Source organism: Sceloporus undulatus, chromosome 2 (assembly GCF_019175285.1).
Source record: "Sceloporus undulatus isolate JIND9_A2432 ecotype Alabama chromosome 2, SceUnd_v1.1, whole genome shotgun sequence".
Lineage (NCBI taxonomy): Eukaryota > Metazoa > Chordata > Lepidosauria > Squamata > Phrynosomatidae > Sceloporus > Sceloporus undulatus.
The window spans coordinates 22,245,395-22,271,666 of NC_056523.1; the positions used below are offsets into that span (position 1 = coordinate 22,245,395).

Genomic DNA, 26,272 nt, shown 5'->3' on the forward strand with positions numbered 1-26,272 from the left:
TTTTGATAAAGGAAAGAACATACATATTTAAATTAATGAACAAATAAAGAATGCTGCTATTATACTCTCTCCTGCCTTAACAGATTTTCTGTAGCAAGAAAAAAATGGAAAAAGCAGTTGAAAAGCACAGGATGATTAACAATTGGATGATGGTAGTATCTGGAAATCCTTTAAAATTCTGTGAATGAGCCATAGCAATTGCACTCTTGCTTCTAGAGATACCCTCATTGGAAGCTTAGAAAAAGAGGAAAAGAGAGCTTTGTTTTATTTTGTTTGTATTTATTTAGAGCACCAAATAAATCAAAACATGCACACTGCATGGGAGCTGAGTAACAGCTCCCATTCCAGGATCGGGTTGCACTGGTTGTTTTCATCTACATTAGTGACTTTCCACTTTGTACTCCAACAGAGACCAAAAGGTGTTATCATTAGCATTTAGGGATACCATGACTGTAACCTTGGAGCCGCCTGAAATGTGACAGTCTCCTTCCCAAAAATCATCCCCCCTGTGAGTCAGTGGGTGAGTCTTCCCAGACTCAACAGATGCCTCATCTATACCGGGCAGCTTGAGCTTAAACTGAACCTGGCGGTTGGCTGGCAATATACCAGCCAGAGGTGACACCAGCTCATAGCCTTCTTCCCAGTTCTGATATGCCTTTGGAAAAACCGGCCACTTCACACTCTTGTTTGGACAAGACAGGAGGTAGCTGAGGGCACAATGATGGCTCCCTGGATCAGATGTCTTCTTTGCCCAGATGTGTAGAGCAAAGTCCCCTGCGTGGGGAAGATGAATCTTTAACTCCACCTGGCTTCCTTGGCAGGTTTTCCAAATGTGACGCCTCCTTGTATCTTCTGACACCGTGCTGGAATCTGAATCCAGAGTAGCAAAGACATCCAGATCTTTCCTCCGGGTGAAAGTGACAACACAGCGGCCATCATCACTGTGGATAATTGGGCTAATGGGCAAGGCCTCCAAGATGCCTTTCTCCTCTGAATGCCAGCTGGGTCCCACTGGCTGGATAAGAGCTTTGGGCAAAGAAATGCTTTTGTCTACAGAGGAACACTTCAAAGAGTATTTTAACACATTGCTGTAGTCTTTCTCCTTATCTTTGAAAGGTTTGGCAAAGATTTCCAAACTATGAGTCCCCATCTGCTGAGGATACACTTCCAGTAAAACCCCATTCTTTTGCAAGGTCATCAAAGAGTGCTCCTTATCCCCATTAAGTGTAACCAGGAAGAGAGCTGGAACACGGCTCTCGATGAAAACTGCTGCTTTGCCATTTTCTGTGAAACAACAATAAAAGTTTCCATGCAGTTAATAGCTATTATAAACATTTTCCACAAACAAGCTTTTAAAAATCATGTTTCTGTCCCCTTGCCATCAGAGAGAGGAACAGGCTAGGTTAAGGCAACCAAAGGATATTCTTACTGCTCTGTATATATAGGCTGACTCTCCCTTATCTTAAATGCTTGGAAGCAGAAGCATTTGGAATTTTGAACTTTTTTGGATTTCGGAATACCTCTATTTGCATATACATACATAATGAAATGTCTTGGAGATGGGACCCAAGTTGAAATATAAAATTCATTTATGTTTCCTATACATGATATACATGTAGTATGAAGGTAATTTTATACAATACTGTAAATAATTTTGTGTATGAAACAAATGTTTGTGTACACTGAACCATCAGAAAGCAAAGGTGTCAGTATCTCAGCAACTCATGAAAAAAGTTTTGGTTTTTTGGAAGATTTTGGATTTCAAAATTCCAGATAAGGGAGACTCAGCCTGTCATATTTTAGATAAAATTTGCCAAAGGAATCTACTCTATCCTCTAGTGTGAGTTCAAGGCGTTGATGATGACATTCAAAGCCCAAAACAGCTTTTGATCTCAATACTTGAAGGAACATCTCTCCCTACATATGTCTGCCTGAGGATTAAGATCTGCTAGAGATGCCCTCCTCTGTGTCCCACAAGTGGGGGCAATATGATGAGGGAGACCAATACATTTCTGTACTAAGTAAGCTGGATCTTTATTTCAGAAACACTAACGGTGGGGGATTTGTTTTTTTAATTTTGTTTAAAAAGTAACTGAACATTACACAGCAGTGAAACATTAGTATTGAGTTGCTAAACCAACGAGCAACCTCAGTATGGTTCTTTGGGGGAAATAACATCAATCAACTGAAATAAAAAGGAAGAGAATGGATGTTTTTTGTTGCTTTTACCTGTTTCAATTATTGCTGTTTTTGAAGAGGTTTCAACCAGCCCTATGGAATAAAATTTAGGGCTGTAGCATGCATTATGTTCAAACTGCTGCAATGCCAGGGGCTGTTTCAGAAGCTGCCACTCATGGTCTTCCGGGAAGTGATCATTAATAAATAGAGCAGGATGGGTAAGGAAGTAAAATTCATTGTAACTGCAAAAGGAGGAAACAAAATATTGCAGAGTTTCACCAAAACAAGTCTTAGGGACAAAGGATCTGTCTACATTATTTATAAACCTTGAATTCTCCCCAGCCTCACTGTGTGCTGGTTACATTACACACGCCCGAACTCCCAAATTGGGTCTGAGCTGTTTTCACAATGCCTGGATCTGATTTGGGGTCCCTATTCCTTGCTCCACTTTAAAAAGACCTACCTTCTGCTTCAGATTTTCCAGAACACCCAGAACCATTAGAACCATGTATCCCTGCCAAGTTGCTCTGTGGGCATAATTCACTCTGGGTGCCTTGTTCTGACCTTAAAGCAATGTGTTCCTGCAGTGGCAGTGGCAGCTGGCTCACAGGGACCATGTGGGAAGGCAGCTGCTCTTAAATCACCAAAAAGCCTCCGCAGGTAAGGCAAGAGAATTTAGGGAGAATTCAGGGCTAGAATACTCTGAGGGCAAATGTAGATGTGACAAAGCAGTCTCATAATACACAGGGTGCAGTCTAGTTCAGGCCTTGGATGACTTTGGGCTTATGAAATAGACTTCCTTTTTCATAAGAACCTTCAAGTCTTCTGAATGTATGCGTTGTGTGCCTTCAAGTCACTTCTGACTTATGGCGATCCTAAGGCAAACCTATCGTGGGGTTTTCTTGGCAAAATACAGTGAGTCCTTGTTATCCACTGGGGTTTGGTTCCAGGACTTCCCATGGATAACAAAATCCATGGATGCTCAAGTCCCATTAAATACAATCGCATAGCAAAATGGTGTCCCTTATATAAAATGGAAAATCAAAGTTTACTATTTGGAATTTATACTTTTTTTGGAATATTTTCAAGCCATGGATGCTCAAATCCATGAATAAAGGATCCATGGATAAGGAGGTCCAACTGTATGTTCAGATGAGGCTTGTCATTGGCTTCCCCTGAGGCTGAGAGCATGTGACTTGTTCAAGGTCACCCAGTGGCTTTCATAGCTGAGCTGGGAACTGAACCCTGGTCTCCAGAGTCATAGTCCAACAGTTAAACCACTATGCTTCGCTGGTCCACTGATCAGGCACATATGCAAAAATAGCAGTTCAGGACATCAGAACAAGGTGCCTGTGAGCAATTGCTCAGCCTAGGGATTTGCCTCTTTATTTCAGCAACTTGATTTTGGATGGAGAAAGGTCTTTTTGCTGCCAGTATGGTTAACCCATTCAGATCTCAGCACCTTATAAACATTTGCTAAATAAATAAATAACCCTGTGCACATGGAAGGTCCAGCCCTTTCTATTGGCCTAAGGGCAACATGCCACTAAAAAGATTTATCAAAGACAATAAATAGAGAATGATTGGGATTTACTTATTTTTTGTGGCCCTGCTCACCATGCTGATGACTTCATCTCTACAGCCTGTGCCTATAATGGCCAATTTTGCAGCCATCAGATCACAAATTCTGGCATAAATGGTAGCAAAAAATGAAATAACTTTAAGTATTTAAAGGGATGTCATACTGACAAAGGAACAAGCTTGTTTTCTGCTGCTCCAGAAACTGGGACATGAAGCAAGGGACTCAAACTACAGAAAAAGGGATTCCAGCTCAACATTAGGAAGAACTTCCTGACAGTAAAAGCTGTTCGATAGTGGCTGCCTCAGAGAGTGGTAGAGTCTTCTTTGGGGCTTTTTCAACAGGCTAGATGGCAATAGGGGAGTTTATCAAACAGGAGGAATTTCTCTTAAATTTGAATGAAAAGAAAGTGGGGCCAAAATGCATTCACTTAAAGTTGCTAGTTTCACGCAATTACGTGAATACGCATTGCATTGGAACTGGCTCCCCATTGCCTGAAAATAGCATGCCATTGCCTGAATTTGCATGTGGCAGTCTATCATGCAATAACATGAAACCACATGATTGCGTTCGGACTGACTTCCCATCGCCCGAATTTGTGTGTAGTAGGTTATTATGCAATAATGTTAAACCCCATGATTGCGTTCAGATTGCCATCGGATTATACTTCCAATTCCCCTTATCTGATAAACTCCAGGGGGTGCTTTAATTGTGTCTTCTTGCATAGCAGGGGGTTGGACTGGATGGCCCTTGGAGTCTCTCCCAGCTCTATAGCCCTTATCAGATGAGTCTGGAACTGGGGGTCTTCTGCACTGGGCGGTTCGAATTCACGTTATTTCGCACAATACCATCATACCTTGGAGCCCCTCCGAATTGGCAGGATTCAAATTGGCCAATACGCATTCGCGCGAAGTGCATTCAGTGCAGAATGTTTGGTCACACCGGTGCTCAACATGAGGATTGGCCGATTCGTATCGGCCACCTCGCACATGCTCAGTGGTGCCCTGCATGGGTTGCGACCTTAAACGCTTCCGGGGTGAAAGGGGAGGTCCCGTCATGACAGCCCGGTAAACAGCTGGAGAGCCAGCTCATGCACATTAACAATCGCGATACAACGCGCCCATTACTGTTTCCTCTCTACATTCCTGCTTGGTTTTAATGTTACCATGACCTTCCCTTGCAACAAATTAGCAATGCCCGGTTCTACGTGTGTGTGTGTGTGTGTGTGTGAGTGTGTGAGTATGTATTCTGGGGGGGGGGGGGGGGAGCAGTTCCAGCGGCTGTCAATCGCTCCGTTAGCAAGTGCCCACTACAAATTGAAATCGAATGCATTTTGACAGAAATCGAATGCATTCTGTAGATTGGCCGCTGCCAATCAAGCTATCGTCATGGTGACGTTTGCAGGGCATCGGGGGAAGTGTCCTCCCTTTTTAAAGAGCCAGGCACAGGGGTTTCAGCGGCTGCACAAGTGCAAGCCTGGCTCCATCTGCCTCTGGAATATAAACCGTGCGCAGCTGCGCTCAAAAAAATGGTTAAAAATAAAACATACATTCAGGAATATTAAACATGCGCATCTGCGCTCAAAAAAAATTGAAAGGGGGGGGGGGTTGCCTGACATGAGCTCCGTTCATGACCTGATTTTTTCCTCCTGCAAGGGAAGGAATGCCCAGCGACAGAGGGCTTTGGGCAGGGGATGCAGGGAAAAGAGGCTCCTAAAGAATGCCTTCCCTTGCTCCCTTCTGCCCAGGGCTCTTTCCTCCTCCCCCTCCCCTCCGATGAGGGGAGGAAATGCCTTGCCCTTCCAGGCAGGGAAGAGGCGCGGGGGGCAACAGGAATCGCAGTTCCAGCGGCCCCCGCGCCTCTTCCCTGCCTGGGATGCAGCCAGGCATGCCTCTCAAGCCGGGAGGAGGAGGAGGAGGCTGCTGGAACCGCGATTCCAGCGGCCCCCGCGCCTCTTCCCTGGAACCGGCAAGAGGAAAGACCCACCGGAAGTAAAAACTGGAATCTGGGGGTCTTGCGATGGAATTCAGGATTGGGTAGTCACACCAGACCCATTCGCACTGAGATCGAACAGAGCCCCAATCCAGGATATCGCCAATCCCCTTATCAGCGCACTGGCCAACACGCTCCAAAAAGAGGAGCCAGTACGCATTCAGTTCGGCAGCTCGCGCTTTAACGTGAGTGCGGATTGGGCCATTCGAATGCTGGTATGATGGTATTGTGCGAAATAACGTGAATTCGAACCGCCCAGTGCGGAAGACCCCCAGTTCCACACTCGTCTGATAATGGCCTATGATTCTAAGTAAATTGTAATGGCTTCTAAGCCAGTAAGGTAGTAATTCTGCTCTAGGTTTTAGTCTAAATTTTAAACTATTTACCCAACCTGATCCCTGTTTCCCAAATAGATTAAGCACCTTGGGCTTTAAAATTCATACTAAATTCTGGAGCAGATATACTTCCCCATTGGTAAGGGAGCCACCAGCACTTACTGCAAATAGAAATAGGGATAAAAGCCTTCATTGTGTCTGCAACTGGCCTTTTTTTACTGCTTGAAAGTAACATACCTGAAAGTGAACTTGGTACAAGAGTCATCCACACTGCCACTTCCCCAGGTGCTATCCAGAAGATGCCATCTTCCATCAAGGTAAACAGAATTCCAGGCATGATTACTTTCCCCTTTAAGTACTTTTCCTGGTCTGTACCCATACCCTTTGGAGAAGCCTGACAAGTTTTTGCATTGTATCCCTGCAATACTGAAAGGAAAAGAAAGATGTTCAGGACCACTATAGTAGAGAAGAACATTGTGGTTGTTTTCACCCTATTTAGCTTGGAGTCGATATCCTTCACTTATTATTTTTATGGAAGAGCAAAAATATAATGGAGGAGAAAGAAATCTTACCTATCTACATTTTCTTGATGTCCTGTCAACTTTTTCCCCTCACACAATTGACTTTGTACAGGTCGAGTCTCCCTTATCTGAAATGCTTGGGACCAGAAGTGTTTTGGATTATGGGTTGTTTTTTTTCAGATTTTGAAATATTTGCATATAAGTAATGAGGTATCTTGGAGATGGGACCCTATTCTAAACATGAAATTCATTTATATTTCATATACACATTTATACACATCACCTAAAGGTAATTTTATACATAATTTTGTACATGAAACAATGTTTGTGGACTGAACCTTCAGAAACCAAAAGTGTCACAGAAATAGAGTCACTGTCACTATCTCAGCCACTAATGTGGACAAGTTTGGATTTTTGAGAATTTCGGATTTTTGTATTCTGGATAAGGGATAGTTTTTCATCTTAAAATGTAATTACAGAACTAACTTCCCATGGTAGACTAGCAAAGTGCTATCAAGGCCTTTCAAGGCTTTTACTCTTTTGTTTCATATTTTCCACATATCATTTTAAAACCAGCTAATTTGCATATTCCCATTAATTCATGATTGTCACAGCATTCTGGGATTGTCTGGTTCAGTTCCTGCTCCTGGAATGCAGAATGATGGAGTTTTCCCCAGGCTCTGCACTGTTACTTCTGGGGCTCTTACAATAAGAAAGCCCACAAGTCATGGAGCAAGGCAGAATATTCCATTCTATATGTCTTGCTCCAAATAGTACAATGGGCCCACCATTCCCCTCCTCAGTTCCCTCCCCTATATTCATACTGAGCCAGAAAGCCCTGGCACCAGTTGGGAGTGGGTGAAAATGACTGTCCAGACATTAAAGTCATCACACAACCAAAAATGAGACATCTTTCTCCTCTACAGTTCCTGCCCCTGAAATGTATCTCTTTGTCCAAAGACCCAGGAAGAAGCACTGGAGGCTTCAGATGAAATTTGGCAAGCCTAATTGCAAATGATCTGGAATGTTAATGGGCATTTCTAAGACTGCTATATTAGTGACTTTGCAAATTACCTGCACATTTGTTCAAAGAGCGCAGCATATCCAGCACAAACACTCTTTCTTGATTGAAGGACCTCTGCTGGTGCACAAGACCTCTTGGTTTTATTATGGAACCCTTCTACGTCATACTCTGGAGAGATGAAGACACATCTGAGATGTCACTACTTCAAAGCATGGAGAATGAAAAAAAAATGGGGCTATGATAGTCTTGCTTAGATAGCCTTTTAGCAATATATTGGGGGTGAGACTTTTGTTTATTCATTTATTAAATAGATGCCCTTGCTTTCTGCAAAACGTCTACTCAAGGTAGCTAAAACAAAATGTAAATAGAAATAGAAGTACAGTATATGTACCTTCTCCTCCTCCTCCTCCTCTTTTCCTCCTGCACATTATACCCCACTGTTTCCCAAAATTGAGACTCATGGCAGCTTACAATTTAAAACAAGTATCAGATCTAGTCTGATTCTGGAAACTAAGCAGGGTCATTCCTAGTTACTACTTGGATTGGAGACTGCCAATGAATATTGGGTGCTGAAAGTTATATTTCAGGGGAAAGACCTGATAAAACTATTTCCGAATATTCCTTGCCTAAGAAGATCCTATGAAATTCATGGGTTGCCATAAGTCGATAGGTAACTTGAAGACACGTGTGTGCATGCACACACATACAATGTAGTTAAAGACATACACATTTCAACATTAAAACAGAAACTATTCAGCATTGTGTAGTGATTTGAGCTTTGAACTTTGGCGAGCAGGAGTCAAATCCCACCACAGCCATAGAAACCCACAACACCACAACCCCAACTGCTTTTTGACAGAAATGAAGAGGAAATTACACTTGCAGAAGTGGCTATGTGCCACTACAAGGTAACAGAGATAGAGACAGTTGCTGAAGTATTACTACATTATTCCATCTCTGTATTGTTTGTTCAGGCAAGTCACACTCTCTCAGCATCAGAGAAAGGCAAAGGCAACCCCCCATCTGAACAAATCTTACCAAGAAAAACTGAAGATTGATTCACCCATAGTTCAGAAATCGTACTGGTTTTAATTTGTTTTAAAATAGGATTTTAATTGGTTTTAATTCTGTTGTTGTTTGATACTTTGTAAATTCTTAATTATATGTATTTTATTGAATTCTCTGCCTTTTTGTAACCTGCTAAGAGTGCCAGCCTGAGAGATAGGCAGGATATAAATGATTGGATGGAAGGATGGATGGGGCCTTCAAAATCAGCCACATGGACACATGGAGTCTGAAGCCACATTTTGCCCACAAATACTTTCGGTCTTTTCCCTCTTCTGCAGGGCCCCCCTGCCTTCAACACACAGCTATTACTCCAATAAAGCTCCTACCTTATAGAGGTATGATGAAAAGAGAAGGCTCCAGTTGACTGTTTTGTAGTTGTCAGGCATCAAAGCAACTTCCATTCTTTCAACATGGAAAAAGGTGGCACCTCAACTACTTACCTATATGATGGCAAATCCATATCCATATTGATCTGACTTTCTCCAGATCAGTGTGGGCTTTTTGGAGCAAGGCATTCACCAGATTTTCCACACTGTTTCTGACATTCACCTAATTGATAAAACATAAGCAGTTTTTGAAGATGTTAATAAGAGGGAAGCCACCCAAGTCCATCCTTCCATCTAGGGTTGTTGCTATTCTAGGCTATGATAAAATAGATATAATTCCCATTAAGGATGTGATGGATGCCTGTTAAGATGCTTGCTGATATGTAATGGATACTGCTAGATTTAACAGTACTCAAGCAGATGACCCTTGGATGTCTGTGTGTTCATAGACGCATGAGATGAGATAGTATTCTTAATGGGTAAATGACTAAGCTATATTGTTGGAGTTGGTAATGTTCCTCTATGTGTTAAAGCCTGTAAAAGAGATGCAGAGAGATAGAGATTCAGTCTGTATGAGAATGTAACATCTTATTTACTATATCCTCTAATATAATGGATATATGATGCCTTACATGCAATGCAATCTAATGTGATGAAAGCAAAGTGCCCACACATTGTCATGTTTGTTTGTTTTTCCCTAAGGGGACTGTATGTGTGTGTATATTTATAAATGGCCCAATTTACCAAAGAGCCTGCTTTGTTTCCCGTATAACTATCCTGCAATTCCTAGACTTAAGAATGCTTAAGTGAAGTGTTGTTGTTAACTCTCCCTGTCTAGTTTTCACTACCATCACAAGTTGGACATTAAGATGATAATGGGGCCCCAAACAGAATCCAGCTTATCTGGCAAATGGCAAAGGACTCTCTATCTCTCAGTCTAAAGAGATAAAGGTAGGGAGCTATGCCTAATCCCACACCACAAAAAAGGAATTTGACATGTTTAAGCAAACAATTTATTCAAAAGTAACAATATGATGAAACAACCAGAACATTTTGATCCTTTGGGAGGCCACTTGAAGGCTTATTACAAAATGCACGCACGGTAGTCTTTTCCTTTCACCAGTCTCCACCTTTCTTAAGATTTGGTAGCAAAATTTACAAATTTTACAAATGTAAAAAACATGCCTAGGTTGCTGATGCAGTAGACTTATTTGCTCTCCCATTTTCTCTCTGTTTTGCTCAATGGGATTCTGAAGGTAGCTTCAGTCTAGAAGCCGCTGTTACCTTGGTAGCTGCTGTTATCTTGCTTATTGTAGGCAGGCACAAATGTCTACAGTAGGATGAGCTTGAGTAGAATTCCATTCTTTCCCAGCACAGGCTTTATTGCATTGTTTATTACAGACACGTTGCTGCAACTCAACATTGAAAGTCTGTATTTCTTCAGAATTCATTTATCATCCTCACAATGTTGCTGTTGCTAAAACACTTCCAGCTAGACAAGGACAAGGAGGAAAGGGTAGCTGTTAAGGCATTAAAGGGTCCAAATCACACTGCAAAAATAATCCAGTCTGAGACAGCTTTAACTGCCTTGGCTCAATGCTAGGGAATTCTGGGAACTGTAGTTTTCTGAGACATTTAGCCTTCTCTGTCAGAGAGCTCTGTGCCACAATAAACTGCAATTCCCAGGATTCCTTAGCAATGAGCTAGGGCACTTAAAGTAGTCTTGAACGGGATTATTTCGGTAGTGTTCTTTGGAACAAAAGCCTTTGTAAAAAGGAGCTTCACTATCAGAAACTTTGTTAATTGAAGTATGCCTGTATTAATCATTTTAAAAGATTTACCTTTGATGCATGAGCATCCACACTCTTAAACTGTTCCAGGTTTACTGTCATTGATTTCAGACTGGATTTATCCCATGGATATGCTGGAAAAAAACAAGGAAGAGTTATTCAAGAAACTTAACAAGTTTAGCATCAGAAGAGAAAATGACAGTGGCTCACATAACCTAATGAAGAGTTTGGAAGTGATGCTTTTGTAGAACCTCCCAGAATCTCCAGCCATCATAGCTACTGGAGGATTCTGTGAGGTAGTTCAAAAATTCATTTTTCCAAAGCTGTACTGTAGTGCTTAAAGGACAAAAGAGAGAAGAACTACAGAGCACAAAAGTCCAAAAGTTCTAGTGTTTGTGGTATCTCTCTTTTCCTACTGCCTTCCACTTTATAATATTTTTCCATTGGTCACATTGTTTCATGATGTGTCCAAAGTACAACAGCATCATTTTAGTCATCTTCCCTGCTAGTAAGCATTCTGGATTGATACCCTCTAAGAGCTCTTAATTTATCTTTTTAGATGCCCATAGTATATGTAGACCAGGGTTTGATTCCCACTTGGCCATGAAACCCACTGGGTGGCCTTGGGAAAGTCAACTCTCTCAGCCTCAGGGAAAGACAATGGCAAACATCCTCTGAACAAATCTTGCCAAGAAAACTCCATGATAGGTTCACCTTAGGGTTGCCATAAGTTGGAAATGACTTGAAAGCACACAACAAACACACAGTACACATAGGCATTTATCACACTGAGGTTATTGGAGCTAAGATCAGTGGTGACTGCGGGTTGGGGTTGAACAATGCGAATTGACGTTATAACATGAGTGTTTTATCACACCTGGTTGCCCTTCTGTTGCCTTTCCGAATCGAGGGGGAATCGAATCCCAGGCAAGTCACATGATGCGGATTCATGCAAAGTGGAGTGAGTGGAAATTGTATTACCACACCAGTGCACACCATGCGGATTCAACAATTCGAATTGGGACCCTTGCGCATGCTCAGTGGGGGTCTGAACGCATCCTGAACCTTTGCACTTCCGGGGTGAAGAAAAGAGCCTGGTTCCACTTTCATGTGAACGACAGCTTCACCTTTCTTCCTGCCTTCTATTTTCCCATCCCCGGCAGCCAAATTCAAAGAGGTCCTCCGTGTCAGAGCTCTCATCCATTTCAGCCACATCGACATCTATCCTCTTGTCATTCTCCTCATCTATTTCATCTACATCTCTCCTTCCCTTCGTAATAGTTGCCTTCTCTTAGGTTGCATCCACACTGGGGAGATAATCTGGTTTAACTCCACTTTAACTGTCCTGGCTCAGTGCTATGGAATTCTGGGAATTCCATCTCTCCCTCCAGCCTGCTGTTTCTTTCCCTTCAGATCTGTCATCTGGATTGAAATCTACCTTCCATCTCTTTCCAGTTTCATGTGAATGCTAGCTTCTGCATCTGCACTGGGGAAATAATCCAGTTTGACTTCATTTTAACTGTCCTGGCTCAGTGCGATGGAATTCTAGGAACTGTAGTGTCCTGAGACATTGAGCCTTTTCTGCCAGAGAGCTCTGGTGCCTCAGCAAACTAATAACTTAAATAATAATAATAATTATAATTATAATTATAATTATTATTATTATTAATTATCATCATCATCATTATTAAAATAAATTATTATTATTATTATTATTATTATTATTATTATTATTATTATTATGGGAGTTGGAGTTTGTTGTGGGGTCATTGGCTCGAAGGTATGGAATTCTGGGAGTACCATCTCTCCCTCCAGCCTCCTGTTTCTTTCCCTTCAGATCTGTCATCTGGATTGAAATCTACTTTCCATCCCTTTCCAGTTTCATCCGAATGCTAGCCTCTGCATCTGCACTGGGGAAATAATCCAGTTTGACTTCATTTTAACTGTCCTGGATCAGTGCGATGGAATTCTAGGAACTGTAGTGTCCTGAGACATTGAGCCTTTTCTGCCAGAGAGCTCTGGTGCCTCAGCAAACTAATAACTTAAATTATTATTATTAATATTATTTTAAATTATTATTATTATTATTATTATTATTATTATTTAAAAATAATATATTATTATTATTTTAAATATATTATTATTATTATTATTATTATTATTATTACAGGAGTTGGTGTTTGTTGTGGGATCCTTGGCTCAAGGCTATGGAATTCTGGGAGTACCATCTCTCCCTCCAGCCTGCTGTTTCCTTCCCTTCAGATCTGTCATCTGGACTGAAATCTACTTTCCATCCCTTTCCAGTTTCATGTGAATGCAAGCCTCTGCATCTGCACTAGGAAATAATCCGTTTTTTTATTTATTTATTTATTTATATACCGCTATTCCAAAGATCATAGCGATGAACAGCAAGTAAGCTAATTAGCAAGTAAGCTAATTTGACTTCACTTTAACTGTCCTGGCTCAGTGCTGTGGAATTCTGGGAATTGTAGTGTACTGAGACATTGAGCCTTCTCTGCCAGAGAGCTCTGGTGCCTCAGCAAACTAATAACTTAAATTATTATTATTATTTTAAAAATTAATTATTAATAATATTATTATTTTAAAATAATAAATTATTATTTTAAAAATAAATTATTATTATTATTATTATTATGGGAGTTGGAGTTTGTTGTGGGTCCTTGGCTCGAGGCTATGGAATTCTGAGAGTTCCATGTCTCCCTCCAGCCTCCTGTTTCTTTCTCTTCACATCTGTCATCTGGACCTACCCTCCATCCCTAGCCTCAAGTGAATGATAGGGAATGTCACCTATCTCTAAATGCCCTCTGCTTCATCCGAATGTATCACCCAATGGCAAAATTATTGTTATTGTTATTGTTGTTATTATTATTATTTTGCAGTGTAAGAATGTTTAAATAATAATAATAATAATAATAATAATAATAATAATAATAATAATAATAAATTTCTTTCACTGCAAAATAATCAGTGTAGAAACTGTAGTTCTACTGGGAAGTAAATCCTGCCTCCACCTTGGCCCCACTTTGGAGGATGTCCTGCCCTCCACCCCCAAAGAGTCCTTTAGAAACTTTACTAACCTTGCTCTTTCTCTTTGCCCCCTCTTTTCCCTTTCTCTCTCCCCCAATCTCCCCCCTCCTTGCCAGCATGTCTCCTGTCCACATTAAAACGTGAATGCATTCATTCAGGGGGGAGCACCGGAAGCAAATGGGGCAAAATTGCAGCACGGCATCATGGGAAATTTGCTACCCAGGGGGTTTGCGGTGGTGTTCCAGAGGACAAGCAAAGTGTCATTCCACACCAGACCAATACACAGTGAATTCGAAGCGAGCCTCAATGCGAATCCTGTCAACTCACTTATTTAGCGGACTCTCCAAAATCAGGAGCCAGTAAGGATTCAGTCCGGAAGCACTAAGGAAGCACCACGGGAGGAGTCCCCATTGAAAGGAATCAGGTGTGAAAATACATTAACGTTATAACATGAATTCGCATCGCTCAATTTGCAGTCACCCTGGATCTGAGCTGGAAAAACCTCATTTGATAAACGCCATAGAACTCTTCTCCATCACCACATTTCAAATGAGTTAATTTTCTTCATATCATGTTTTTTGTTGGGGTTTTTTGTTTTGTTTTTTTGCTGATTGTATTTGCAAATTGGAAATACTATAGCCTGGATTACTCTGGATGCATTTATACTGTAGATATAATGTAGTTTGACACCACATTAACTGTCATGATTCCATCCTACAGAATCCAGTCACAATTCACCATATAATTCTCATTCTCAGAATACATTAAAACCTTAGGAGGGACTTATATGGGGAAATATTTTCTCTACCAATCCGTCAGGACTCAGACCAACAGCTAGAAATTATCATCACAAAAGTGAACTGATATTTACCATATAGGTCTTGTTTCCCAGAAAGTGTTGATTCTTGCTCCCCATCAACTTGAAAACCTAAAGAATTGTCATTGTTAGGATTAGATCCACAGAAAGCAAAAGAGGAAATTCTAGTACAATAAACTCAGATAATCTTTATTGATTGGGGCCACACTCTCTGTCTATTTTTGCAGGCCCCACCTCCACCCCCCACCCCAGTTTTGCTCATCCCAGTTTTGCAGCTGTGCCACTAAATTTTGGTGCTATGTTAATGGCAAAGACCTAGAATCATGGAGTTGGAAGAGACCCCAAGGGTCATACAGTCCAATCCCTTGCCAAGGAGCAAGGCACAATCTTGACAGATAGCCATCCAGCCTCTGTTGAAAAACCTCCAATGAAAGAGACATCACCACTCTCCAAGACAGTATCAAACAACTCTTACCATCAAGAAGTGCTTCCTACTGTTTAGATGGAATCTCTTTTCCTGTAGTTTGAATCTGTTGCTCTGCATCTTGTCCCCTGGAGCAGCAGAAAAGAAGCTTGCTCCATCCTCAATATGACATCCCTTCAAATACTTAAACATGCTTTTGTAACAGCTCTTCCTTGTCCAACTCTATTGCCATATGAAGGCCTTACCTTTATTAATCTGCCCCGTCTGATCAGGAAATACCTGGAGTCCTATAAGAACCACAGAAAACAAAAACTGTATCTACATTCATTCTTATGCTCATCAACACAGACAAGTATGAATTGCATTTATGAGTCACCTCACACAAAACATGCACATTGGTACAGTAAAAAACAAAGCCTTGCAAAATCCACCCAAGGTAAATACAAAAGCATTACTTGCTATGACGGTGTGATGACTCTTCTGATTTTAGGAAGATAAGATAGGCCATATGTAGTTTCCTTACATATTAATAACTTACCTTTTCTGATAGAGAACTTCTTCCGTATATGTGGCGTGGGGTGCCTAGGATGTACTTCAACACTGACACAATCTGAAGCAGACAAAAGAACCAACAACAACAAAACAGCTAAGTAGAATTCAGAAAGAGAGGTCAAAATGATTATGTACCAAAACATTAAAAACTAGTAGAAAAAAATGGAAGAAAAACAGCCCTCCCTTTTGGGGTGGTATGTACTGTGCCTTAGTCTACTGACCATTTCAAACAGTTACAAGTGATAAAACAGTACAATTATAAATACCACAATACAATTATATAAAAACATTACCATGTTACATTATGATAATTATATTGAGCCAAAATAAAAATATGCCATCCAGTAAACTAAACATTTTCCCTCTTTCCCCCTCTTTTACCCCTTAAGTTGGTAGCCTTGAATACAAACAGGGCTACACTCTGAAATACACTCTTTTTCAAAAAGAATGTAAGTTTCTTCATCAGAAACCAGTTTCTCATGCAAGTCAGAACGAGGCCCAGATAATGCTGTCTACAGCTTGAATTTAAATGCCACTTGACAAGAGTATGTGCCAAGTCCTCTATTACTTGGGCATCGCATACGCAAAGCTTATCTGTGCATGAAATGCCTGAAATCTCTCTATAGGATCATTGTGCTCATCATCTCAAATCAGAAATGAATAATGTCATTAAATATATATCTCTGATTGATCACGTAGCATGGATACATCATTCAGTTTACTATATGGTCCCAGACTGCATTGATGGGCAGATGTCATGTGACTAATCTGAGAAATGGGAATAAAAACCTGCTGGGGACAGAACTGACACTCGATAAACAACAGTCAGAGGAAATGAAGGTATCAAATGTGACTAACAATCAAAACTTAAGAAAGTGTTAAAGGTATCCATATGATTTTCTTTTTTAATTATAGCAATCTGACTTACAGGTATTTTAAGACCAAGGTCTTGGAGCAACTGAAAGTTTAAAGTGCATACAAATTTGGCATTTTAATATATCGATATTTTATACCTTCAAACATTCCACAGATGAAAAATAGGAGTTGTGCTGCCAAGCAACATCAGAGTATGATTAAAACAAACAGGATTCATTTATATACCACTTCATACTGCCTAAGCAGTTTACAACTGTAAGCTAATTTGCCCCCAACAATTTGGGTACTCATTTTAGTGACCTCAGAAGGATGCAAGCCTAAGTCAAGCTTGAGCCCCTTTGCTGGTCTTGAACTCGCAACCTTATGGTTTTGAGTGAGTGGCTGCAGTACAGGCATTTAACCACTGCACCACCAGGGCTCCTAAATGGCAAAAGGAGGGACAACACCTGAACTAGAAGAAGCTGCAACACTTTGCTTTTGCCTAAGCCTATTGGGAAGGACAAGATTTTGCTCCCACCTTCTTCCCTTCATGGAGTTAGGTGCAGACTATTTCTGTACTTTAGAAGTAAGCTGGAAGGAAAGGAGGGAACTGAGAAGAGACAGAAACTGAGACATTTTTAAAAACAGCTGAAAAAGCTGGATCTCACCCACTACATACTTTGATCAGGCTGAAAGGTAACAACTGGCAGTTGTCCATCATTCTGTGTTTCAGCAGCCTGCCCTGTTTAAAGAAAGAAAGAAAGGAGCATTTCAAAAACTGGAAAGTGAAAGGTTTTAAAGTTATGAACAGTCAGCCCTCGACATTTGCGGCTTTGCTGAAGGACCTAGAAATTGCTAGAGAATTTGTAGGTCCTCCAGTGTAAGTCTATCATCAATTTTCAGACGATGTTGACCACAGAGTTGCACTGGAGGACCTAGAGATTCCTAGGGAGGTGTTGTCTCAAATAAAAAAAAATAGTGTTATTTTATTTTCAACTTTCATGGGGGTCCTGCCCCCTAATTGCAGTGAATGTGGAAGGCACACTGTACAGTAGTCAGAAAGAACAATCCATCAAAGTCTCAGGACATTTGAAAGCCAAGCTTTTGGAACCAGCATGGTGTAATGGTTTGAGTGTTGGATTACGACTCTGGAGATCAGGGTTCAATTCTCAGCTCAGCCATGAAACCCACTGGGTGACCTTAACCAAATCACACTCTCAGCCTCAGAGAAAGGCTCTGAAGGAATCTTGCCAATAAAACCCCACGACAGGGTCACCATGAGTCAGAATATACTTGAAGGCACACAACAACAACAAATCTAGCTTTTTCACTTGTCCACACATTGTCAAGATCCTTTTTATTGGGTGCAGACTGAATATCCTGCCCCTAATGGAAGTCAAAAGATGATATGAAGGCATATCCACTGTAGACAGAAGGTTTCCACATGGCTGTAAAAAGATGGAAGACTTATGTCATTTCCTTCTGTAACGTCCTTTGTATCTAAAGCTGAAAACTCAATACTTCAATCCTCTTATTGCTCGTATTAGAAATGTTAGCCCCTCTCAACAATTGACATTTTTTTTGGATCTCTTAATGAAATAGCAGTAAGAGATTTTGCTTCTAACACCAAAGGGCGTAAAGGCACCTGATCCTGGCTGATCTGAAGCTAAGGAGGGTCACACCTAGTTAGTACTGGGATGGGAAGCCACCAACAAATACCAGGTGCTGGGGGTTATATTTCAGAAGAAGAAACTGGCAAAATCACCTCCGTGTATTTCTTGTCTAAGAAAACATGGGGTATTATTATTATTATTATTATTATTATTATTATTATTTAGTCAACAAGTGATTTGAAGGCACATACACAGGCAAGAAAAAACTCATTTGGGGAGAGAAGCTTTCCAGTATGAACTTAGGGCTGTTGGATATACACAGCCATAACTATGAATTTATTATGGCAATCATAGTGAGCAACTGGAATAAAAAGAGGCCATTTTCTCACCTGTAAACCTGGGCTGCCTGTCTGTTGTTTCTTGAATCCTCCCTTCTTCTGCTTGAGCTGCTGAAAACACAAGCTACCATTATTGCCTGGAGGACCCCAAACAATACCTGTCATTCCTCTGACTCCATACCCTCCCACATTTCACAGATATAATGCAGGACACATGTGGTGAAATAACATCAGAGGTCAAGATGCAAGAGTTATTAATAAGGATAAGCACACAAGCTAGACTGCAACAGTTTGATTTTACCTGAGCCTAGTGGGAAGGGCAAAATTCCACAATGTCATTTCATCTCCAGCCTGCTGAGTTAACTGAGAGCAAATTACTCTTGTACTTTGAACTCAGTGTGCATAAACTGAACTAAAGTGAAGTCAAAGGAGGAAAGTGGGAGGACGAGAGAGAAACTGGACATTTTAAAAGCAAAGAAAAAGGGGGACAACACTAATCCAGACTGCCATTGCCAAAATGGGACAGTTGGAAGATATGTGACACGCCCACACCAATATTAGTGATAGCAGCTTCCGCAGAAGGAGACATTTAAACTGGGACAATAGCACAGGGGCTAATTCCCCCAACACTGCAAATTTTAGAGGTCCCACAGCTGCTTATTGATAGAGGTAAAGGGGAAATTACAATTGCAGAAGTGACTGTCTGCTGCCAAAGGGTAACAGAAATAGAGATAGTTGCTAAAATAAAGGTTAAAAAACAACCTTATTGTTTATTTGGGCAAATCACATTCTCTCAACGTCAGAGGAAGACAAAGGCAAACTCACTCTGAACAAATTTCGCCAAGAAAATCCTGTGATAGGTTCACCTTAGGGTTGTCCTAAGTTGAAATGACTTGAAAGCACAAAGCAACAAAACAATAAATTGTTTGTTCTGTGCCTTCCTTGCCTCATGTTGTTGTTGTTGTGTGCCTTCAAGTCATTTTTTACTCAGGGCAACCCTAAGGAGAACCTACCACAGGGGTTTCTGGGGCTGAGAATGTGTGACTTGTCCAAGATCACCGTGGGTTTCCATGGTCAGAGAGGACTCCAATCCTGGTCCCTAGAGTGCTCAAACCATTATACTACACTGGCTCTGCTTGTCTCATAGACTGATATAATCAGGCTTGCCTTTGTTTCTTACCACACCTCTGCCTTCGTTTCTACCTAGAGGTAGCAGACATCACCCTTTCTCTCTCTGCCAAATATGTATTTCATGTGAAATATATAAATATTATTTTTTTGTGTTCAGGATGGAACCATAATTTTCAGGCATGCACAATCGTACCAAAAAAGCACATGTGTGAAACATTCAATAATGATATACTAACAATACATGAATTTATATATGTGGAATGCAATTGTGTTTCTCTTTCATTTTTATATTGTCAGTCTTGCACTATTGTGTGACTTTGTGAAATTATTGATCTCTATAGCACTATGCTTCCATTAGCTTCCAATAGCAACATCAGGGACTGCCTGAAGGAAGAGGCCCCTCCCTCCTCAACTGTCACCTCGGCCTCAGAGGGAGCGATCAGGCAGACCCAGCAACATCAGGGACTGCCTGAAGGAAGAGGCCCCTCCCTCCTCAACTGTCACCTCGGCCTCAGAGGGAGCGATCAGGCAGACCCAGCAACATCAGGGACTGCCTGAAGGAAGAGGCCTCTCCCTCCTTAACTGTCATCTTGGCCTCAGAGGGAGTGATCAGGAAGACCCAGCAACATCAGGGACTGCCTGAAGGACGAGGCTTCTCCCTCCTTTAACTGTCACCTTTTGTATTGTATTACAATTTTTACTGTACACCGCTATGATCATTGCGGAATAGCGGTCTATAAATAAAACGTATTATTATTATTATTATTATTATTGTGGAATTGGCCCCTGTGTGATAGTCTCCTTAGAAATTCTACCCTTGCAACCATTCCCTGTGGATAGAATTTTATGCAAATTAGCCTTCTGGCTATTTCACCAAATATTAACTCCAAGAGCCCCTAGGAGTCCTAGAGTCAAAATTTATTAATTGTATTGTAAAGAGGACCCAAGAATTTCAGAGAGAAAGTGATTCTATTTTAGAGCATTGTCACATTAACTACACAACAGATGTATGCAAGAAATTTCTTACCAGAATTTGATTTTTTCTTGTCTTCCTCACTCTTTGTAAAACCTATAAATATATCATACCTATTACAAACTCAAACACAGAATTCAGAATAAGATATTTCTTCCATTCAAGTCTATATACCCCACTTCTTATTCCTTTCATAGAATTATAGAAGAGCTGGAAGAGGCCCCAAGAGCCATCCAATTCAACCCCCTGTCATTGAGGAAGATACAATAAAAGCAGTCCCCACAGATAGCCATTCGGCCTCTGTTTAAAAACCTCCAAGATGGTTTTTTGCATGGTACTATTAGACAGTTATTCCCATAAAAAATCTGGCAGTACTCATCTACATGTGAAAAAGATCCCAAACATTAACTGAGAAGTAAGTTCCATTCACCATTAAAGTGTGCCTGGGTTTCTTGCCTCCACTTGAACTCTTATGGCTGTAATCTAGGTACTCTTGGGATTTGCTGTTTGTTAAGATACTTGAGCTCTCTGACTGAGAATTCTATGCATTTTTCCTAAACTGCAAATCTATAGGCTGTTGCCATGGCAGTTAAAGTGGAACCATAGCAGTGTAACTGTGTAATGTGAAAGGGCTCTTTAATTCCTTCTTGCTTCTGTTTTTTAAAACTGAATTATTTGCTTCCTGTTCAGTAATGTGCCCGTTGTGTTTGTGTACTGTTCTTAATTATTCATTATTATTATTATTAACCTTTATTTATGAAGCGCTGTAAATTTACACAGCGCTGTACATGCAATCTTTTTAGTTAGACGGTTCCCTGCCCTCAGGCTTACAATCTAAAAAAGACATGATACAGAAGGAGAAGGGAGTGGTGACGAGAAAGGGTAAGAGGTCCAGCAGTTCCTCTCAACCTCCGAGGCCTGGACCAAGGCAGATGGACTGGAGGGAGGGCAAGGCTTCATAATGGATGGTTAATCATTATCCAGAGAAAATACATAATCACAAGTAGGATAATACATATACAGTACATAGGAATACAGGAAATGGATCGATAAACAGCCAACAACAGAACATCAGATAGTAAGCGACAATTATGCGATGCCTGGGAAGGCTTCTCTGAATAGGATGGTTTTCAGCTCCGTTTTGAAGCTGGTTAAAGAAGTGATGGCTCTTGCTTGTGGAGGAAGAAGGTTCCAGGAGTGAGGGGCAGCAAGTGAAAAGGGGCGAATCCGGGATGGGGCAGAGGAAATCCTGGGCTGAGACAGCAGACCTTGACTACCAGAACGGAGGGCCCTGGTGGGAAGGTGAGGAGAAAGAAGGTATGATAAGTAAGGAGGGGCCAGTCCATGGAGGGCTTTGAATGTCGACAGCAGGAGCTTATACTGAATGCGGAAAGGGAGAGGGAGCCAGTGAAGGGATGCCAACACAGGAGAGATGTTACAGTTCCCTGCTGGAGGCAAGTGGATTTAGATTGTTCTGGTTTCCACTTCAAAGCCAGAACAATTTATCATTATTTTATTTTATGTTTTGGCTTACAGTTTCAAATGTGTAACAAGATTATTAGGGGCAACTGAGGAATATGACAGGAATGGGATGATCAAAGTGAACAGGAAACAAGCTTGTTGTTGTTGTATGTCCCTTAAGGCCAACTCCAACTTATGATTCTAACACAAGTTTTCTTAGCAACCTCCTCGGTAAGGAGGTTTTCCATTGCCATTCTCTTTGGCTGTCACTTACTCACGGTCACCCAATGGATTTCAATTAGTGGGCAGCTATTTGAACCCTACTCTCCCAGTTCTGCTACAACACTTAAATCACTAAACCACATTCGCTTCTTACATTAGCTCTGCAGACTGTTCAATAGCCACTTCAAATAAAGGAGTACATAGGGGCTGCTGGTTAATTTTATCCCTTAAAAGTTTACATGACATTTTGGCAGTGCACACTGGACAGACTTACACTGCAGTCGTATTTTAGGATGAAAACACCCACAAAACAGGTCTAGAACAAAACATCAGCAACAATTACCCCAAAAGGCCTACACAGAAAATATTGGAATGCAGTGGTTTAGCCATGATGTTGTCTGGATGCTCCATAATGATGGTGTGAAATAAAAGATGGGAATTCCCACTAGGTGACCTTGGGTAAATCACACTCTCTCAGCCTCAGAGGGAAGCAAAGGCAAACCCCTTCTGAACAAATCTTGCCAAGAAAATCCTGTAATAAGTTTGTCTGAGGGTTGCTATGGGTTGGAAATGACTTTAAGGCATGCATCAACAGGGTTATATCAAGTACAATCAGCCCTCCATATTGGCGGATTTGACTTTTGCAGATTTGATTATTCATGGATTAGATTATTATGTTCTCTCTAGGAAACTCTAGGTCCTCCAACTTGACTTCATGAGCAACATCTGCAGAAATCACAGGACCTAGAGATTTCTAGAAAGAGGACTTCTCTAGGCATTTGTAGGTCCTCCAGCGCAATTCTATGGTCAGCTTCCGGCATATCAAATGCCTAGAGAAGTGTTATTTGCAGTTTTCCCACTTTCACAGGGGGTTTCTGCCTCTAACCCCAATGAATGTGAAGGGCACACTGTACACAGTCTGCAGGCCCGTGCATGAAGAACACGCACGCACGTGCACACACACACACACACAGCATCCAATATCAAATATATCACTTCATATCAATCTAATTCAGCTGAAATTTATTTAAATTCAATGGCTTTCCTCAACCACTCCTAGAAACTGGAGTTTTGTGAGATGGCGAGGATGCCTTGTTAGAAATCCCAAGGTGACATTACAGAACCAACTTCACCCCCAGAGGTCCCTGTGAACAGGGACTGCTAAGCCAGTTTAAGCTTCTAGTATTCATAGTTTGTGGCCTAAATACTATAAAGTCACCAGATCTTGTGTGATCTTGGAAGCTGAGTAGGGTCAGCCTGGTTACTACTTGGATGGTAGACTGGAAACGAATACCAGGTACTGTAGGCTATATTTCAGAGAAAGGAACTGGCAAAACCATCACTGATTACTTATTGCCTCAGAAAACCCTATGAAGTTCATAAGTCAACAAGCGACTTGAAGGCATGTACACAGATTCATGCTTCCTCTTCTGGTGTAGTATGGCATAGCTTGTGGCACTGACATAATTCTAAGCTGCCTTGAGTTGTCTGCTGTGAGAAAGCTAGGATATACATCAAATAAATGAACAAACAAATAAAAATAAACATTTAAGGCCCCAGCTCCCTGTAGACACAAGTTTGAAATGAAGCTTGTGGTATGTATGAAAGCTAATTTCCACTTTCTACTCACATACGTAGCAGAGATAGAAAGGGAGAACTGGGAAGCAGAGGACTGCAAGAAGTATCTTCTGAGTGCGAGATAAACCATCATGAAAAGCCATTCCTCCTCTGGATGTGTGGCTAAAAGGAATAGCAGTAAATCAACTGATTGTTTATATGCTAATTTGGCACGTAGGTAGATTGAAAGACAGACAATTTATTCAAGTTCTATATTTACATGACATTTAATGAGAGAAAAGGATAATTTAAATGAATAAATTATATACTCATTTTCTCCTTGGGTTTATCTGGAGAAGCTTGCTGTGCATTTCTGAGGTCTGGTTCACAGTTGTTCAGAACAAGTCATTTAACATGGTGGCCCCCACTATATGGAATGATTTTAGCATGTTCCAACTTTATACTTATTTTAAGACTCATGTTAAAGATTTAGGCTACTGCCACACTGCAAAATTATTGTAGTTTGACATAACTTTAACTGTCATGGCTCCATCTCATGGAATCCTGGGATTTGTAGCTTGTTGTGGCACCAGAGATCTCTGACAGAGAAGGCTAAATATCTCCCAAAGCTACAACGCCTAGAATTCCAAAGCATTGAACTTTGGGAATTAATGTTGTGTTAAACTGCATTAATTCTGCAGTGTGGCAGCAGCTTAACTTGATTTTGCCATTTTATATAAGGGACACCATTTTACACTACGCTATTATATTTAATAGTACTTGAACATCCATGGATTTTCATATCCATGGGGGAGTGGGGGGCTGGACTCAAACCCCAGTGGATACCGAGGGCCCACTGTACATTCAGTGATATATGGGAATTTAGCAAACACAAAGTGTTCAGCAGCTTTTTGTCTAGCCATTTCCACATGTAACTCATGGAAGGATTCATTTAGAAAGATATAAACTAGAGATAGATCTGCTTTGCTCTAGCAGCCCATGATTATAAGAACACTCTTTGTGTTATTGTGTTATTCTTTGTGATTGTCTGAAAAATCCCCTCCACCAGGGTATGCTTCTGCTGCTTGCTAACTCTCCTGGGCTTCCACGTCTACAAAGATCTCTATTACTACAACCAAAGCACTTCACAGGCTCAAATTCTTTTCTTTCATTTAGCAAACACTGCTCCTATGAAATACTCAAACAAGCGAAGAAAGTGGCATTGGTTACCTTTTTATTTTGTGCACGTAGTGACCGAGCAGGTGCTGTCCAGGTGACTGTTCCCCTTGGATAAAAAGGGGGCCCAAGTGAGAAAATAGATCTCCGAGACACCTTAAAGGAATAGAGAAGTGCTTTATTTCCTTGTTGGGAATTGGCTGAACTGAACTTTGTCTCTATAACAATGTACATGCAAGCAATAGTATTATTTATAGAGGCTGCAGAGGGAGAACTTATTTATGTAGCCAGGTGTGTCAGTGACTAAGTTATATCTGAAGGAAATACTTTTATAGGATAAACTCAGACATTTCATGGCTTCAGAGAGCAATATTGTAGATTTTCCTCACATAGCATTTGTAAAAAGAGAAATACTATTAATTAATTATTTTTTAAAAATATTTTTTTAAGAAAAGAGAGCCAGCATGATGTAGTGGTTTGAACACTGGACTAAGGCTCTGCAGACCAGGGTTCAAATCCCTGCTTAGCCGTGGAAGCCCACTGGGGCTTGACCTTGGGCAAATCACACTCTCTCAGCCTCAGAGGAAGACAAAAGCAACCCCCTTGGAATAAACCTTGCCAAAAAAACCCTGATAGGGTCGCCATATAGAATCATAAGAATTGGAAGGGGCCTCATGGGGTATCAAGCTCAATGCAGGATCTCCAGCTAGAGCATCACCAGCAGGTAGCTGTCTAGCCTCTTTCTGAAGATATCCAGAGAAGACCCAACCACTTCCCTTGGCCATTGGTTCCATTGCTGAACCATCCTCACTTTCAAGACATTCTTTCTAATATTCAGTTGAAATCTTCCTTGTAGTGACTTAAAACGATTACATCTAGTTCTACTCTCTGAGACAGCAGAGAACAAGCCAGCACCTTCCTCTTTGCAGCAACCCTTAAGGTATTTAAAGAGTGTGGTCATGTCATCCCCTCTGTCTTCTCTTCATCAAGCTGAATATGCCCAACCTCTACTTGTTTTGTTATCATCCTCGTTGCCCTTCTTTGAACTCACTTCCAACTTGTCTATATCCTTTTTAAAATGAGGCATCCAGAAGTGAACATAGTACTCCAGATGAGGCGTGACTAACACAGAATATAAGGAGAAAGAGGCTAATACTCCCATTGACTTGCAAACTATGGCCAGTTATAGACCGGCACTTGGGACGTCCGCAGGACGTCCCATTTTAAAAAAGGGGCGTCTCTTCTAGACGCCTCTGGGTCTAATACGGACTCTGTCTGTACAATATGGCGCC

General features: G+C 41.0%; 1 protein-coding gene across 1 annotated transcript; it reads right to left on the reverse strand.

The window, feature by feature from the left end:
• Positions 1–289: 289 nt before the first annotated feature.
• On the reverse strand, positions 290–25,133 carry LOC121920934 (kyphoscoliosis peptidase-like). The gene is made up of 14 exons (XM_042448243.1): positions 25,035–25,133; positions 23,878–23,987; positions 20,619–20,660; positions 18,512–18,568; positions 17,189–17,251; positions 15,641–15,712; positions 15,348–15,389; positions 14,733–14,789; positions 10,865–10,947; positions 9,138–9,246; positions 7,680–7,797; positions 6,322–6,510; positions 2,230–2,420; positions 290–1,284 (listed from the first exon to the last, which is right to left on the reverse strand). Exons 2-14 carry the CDS (start codon positions 23,966–23,968, stop codon positions 380–382), a joined length of 2,019 nt encoding a protein of 672 aa, XP_042304177.1. The 5' UTR covers positions 23,969–23,987; positions 25,035–25,133; the 3' UTR covers positions 290–379.
• Positions 25,134–26,272: the final 1,139 nt, after the last annotated feature.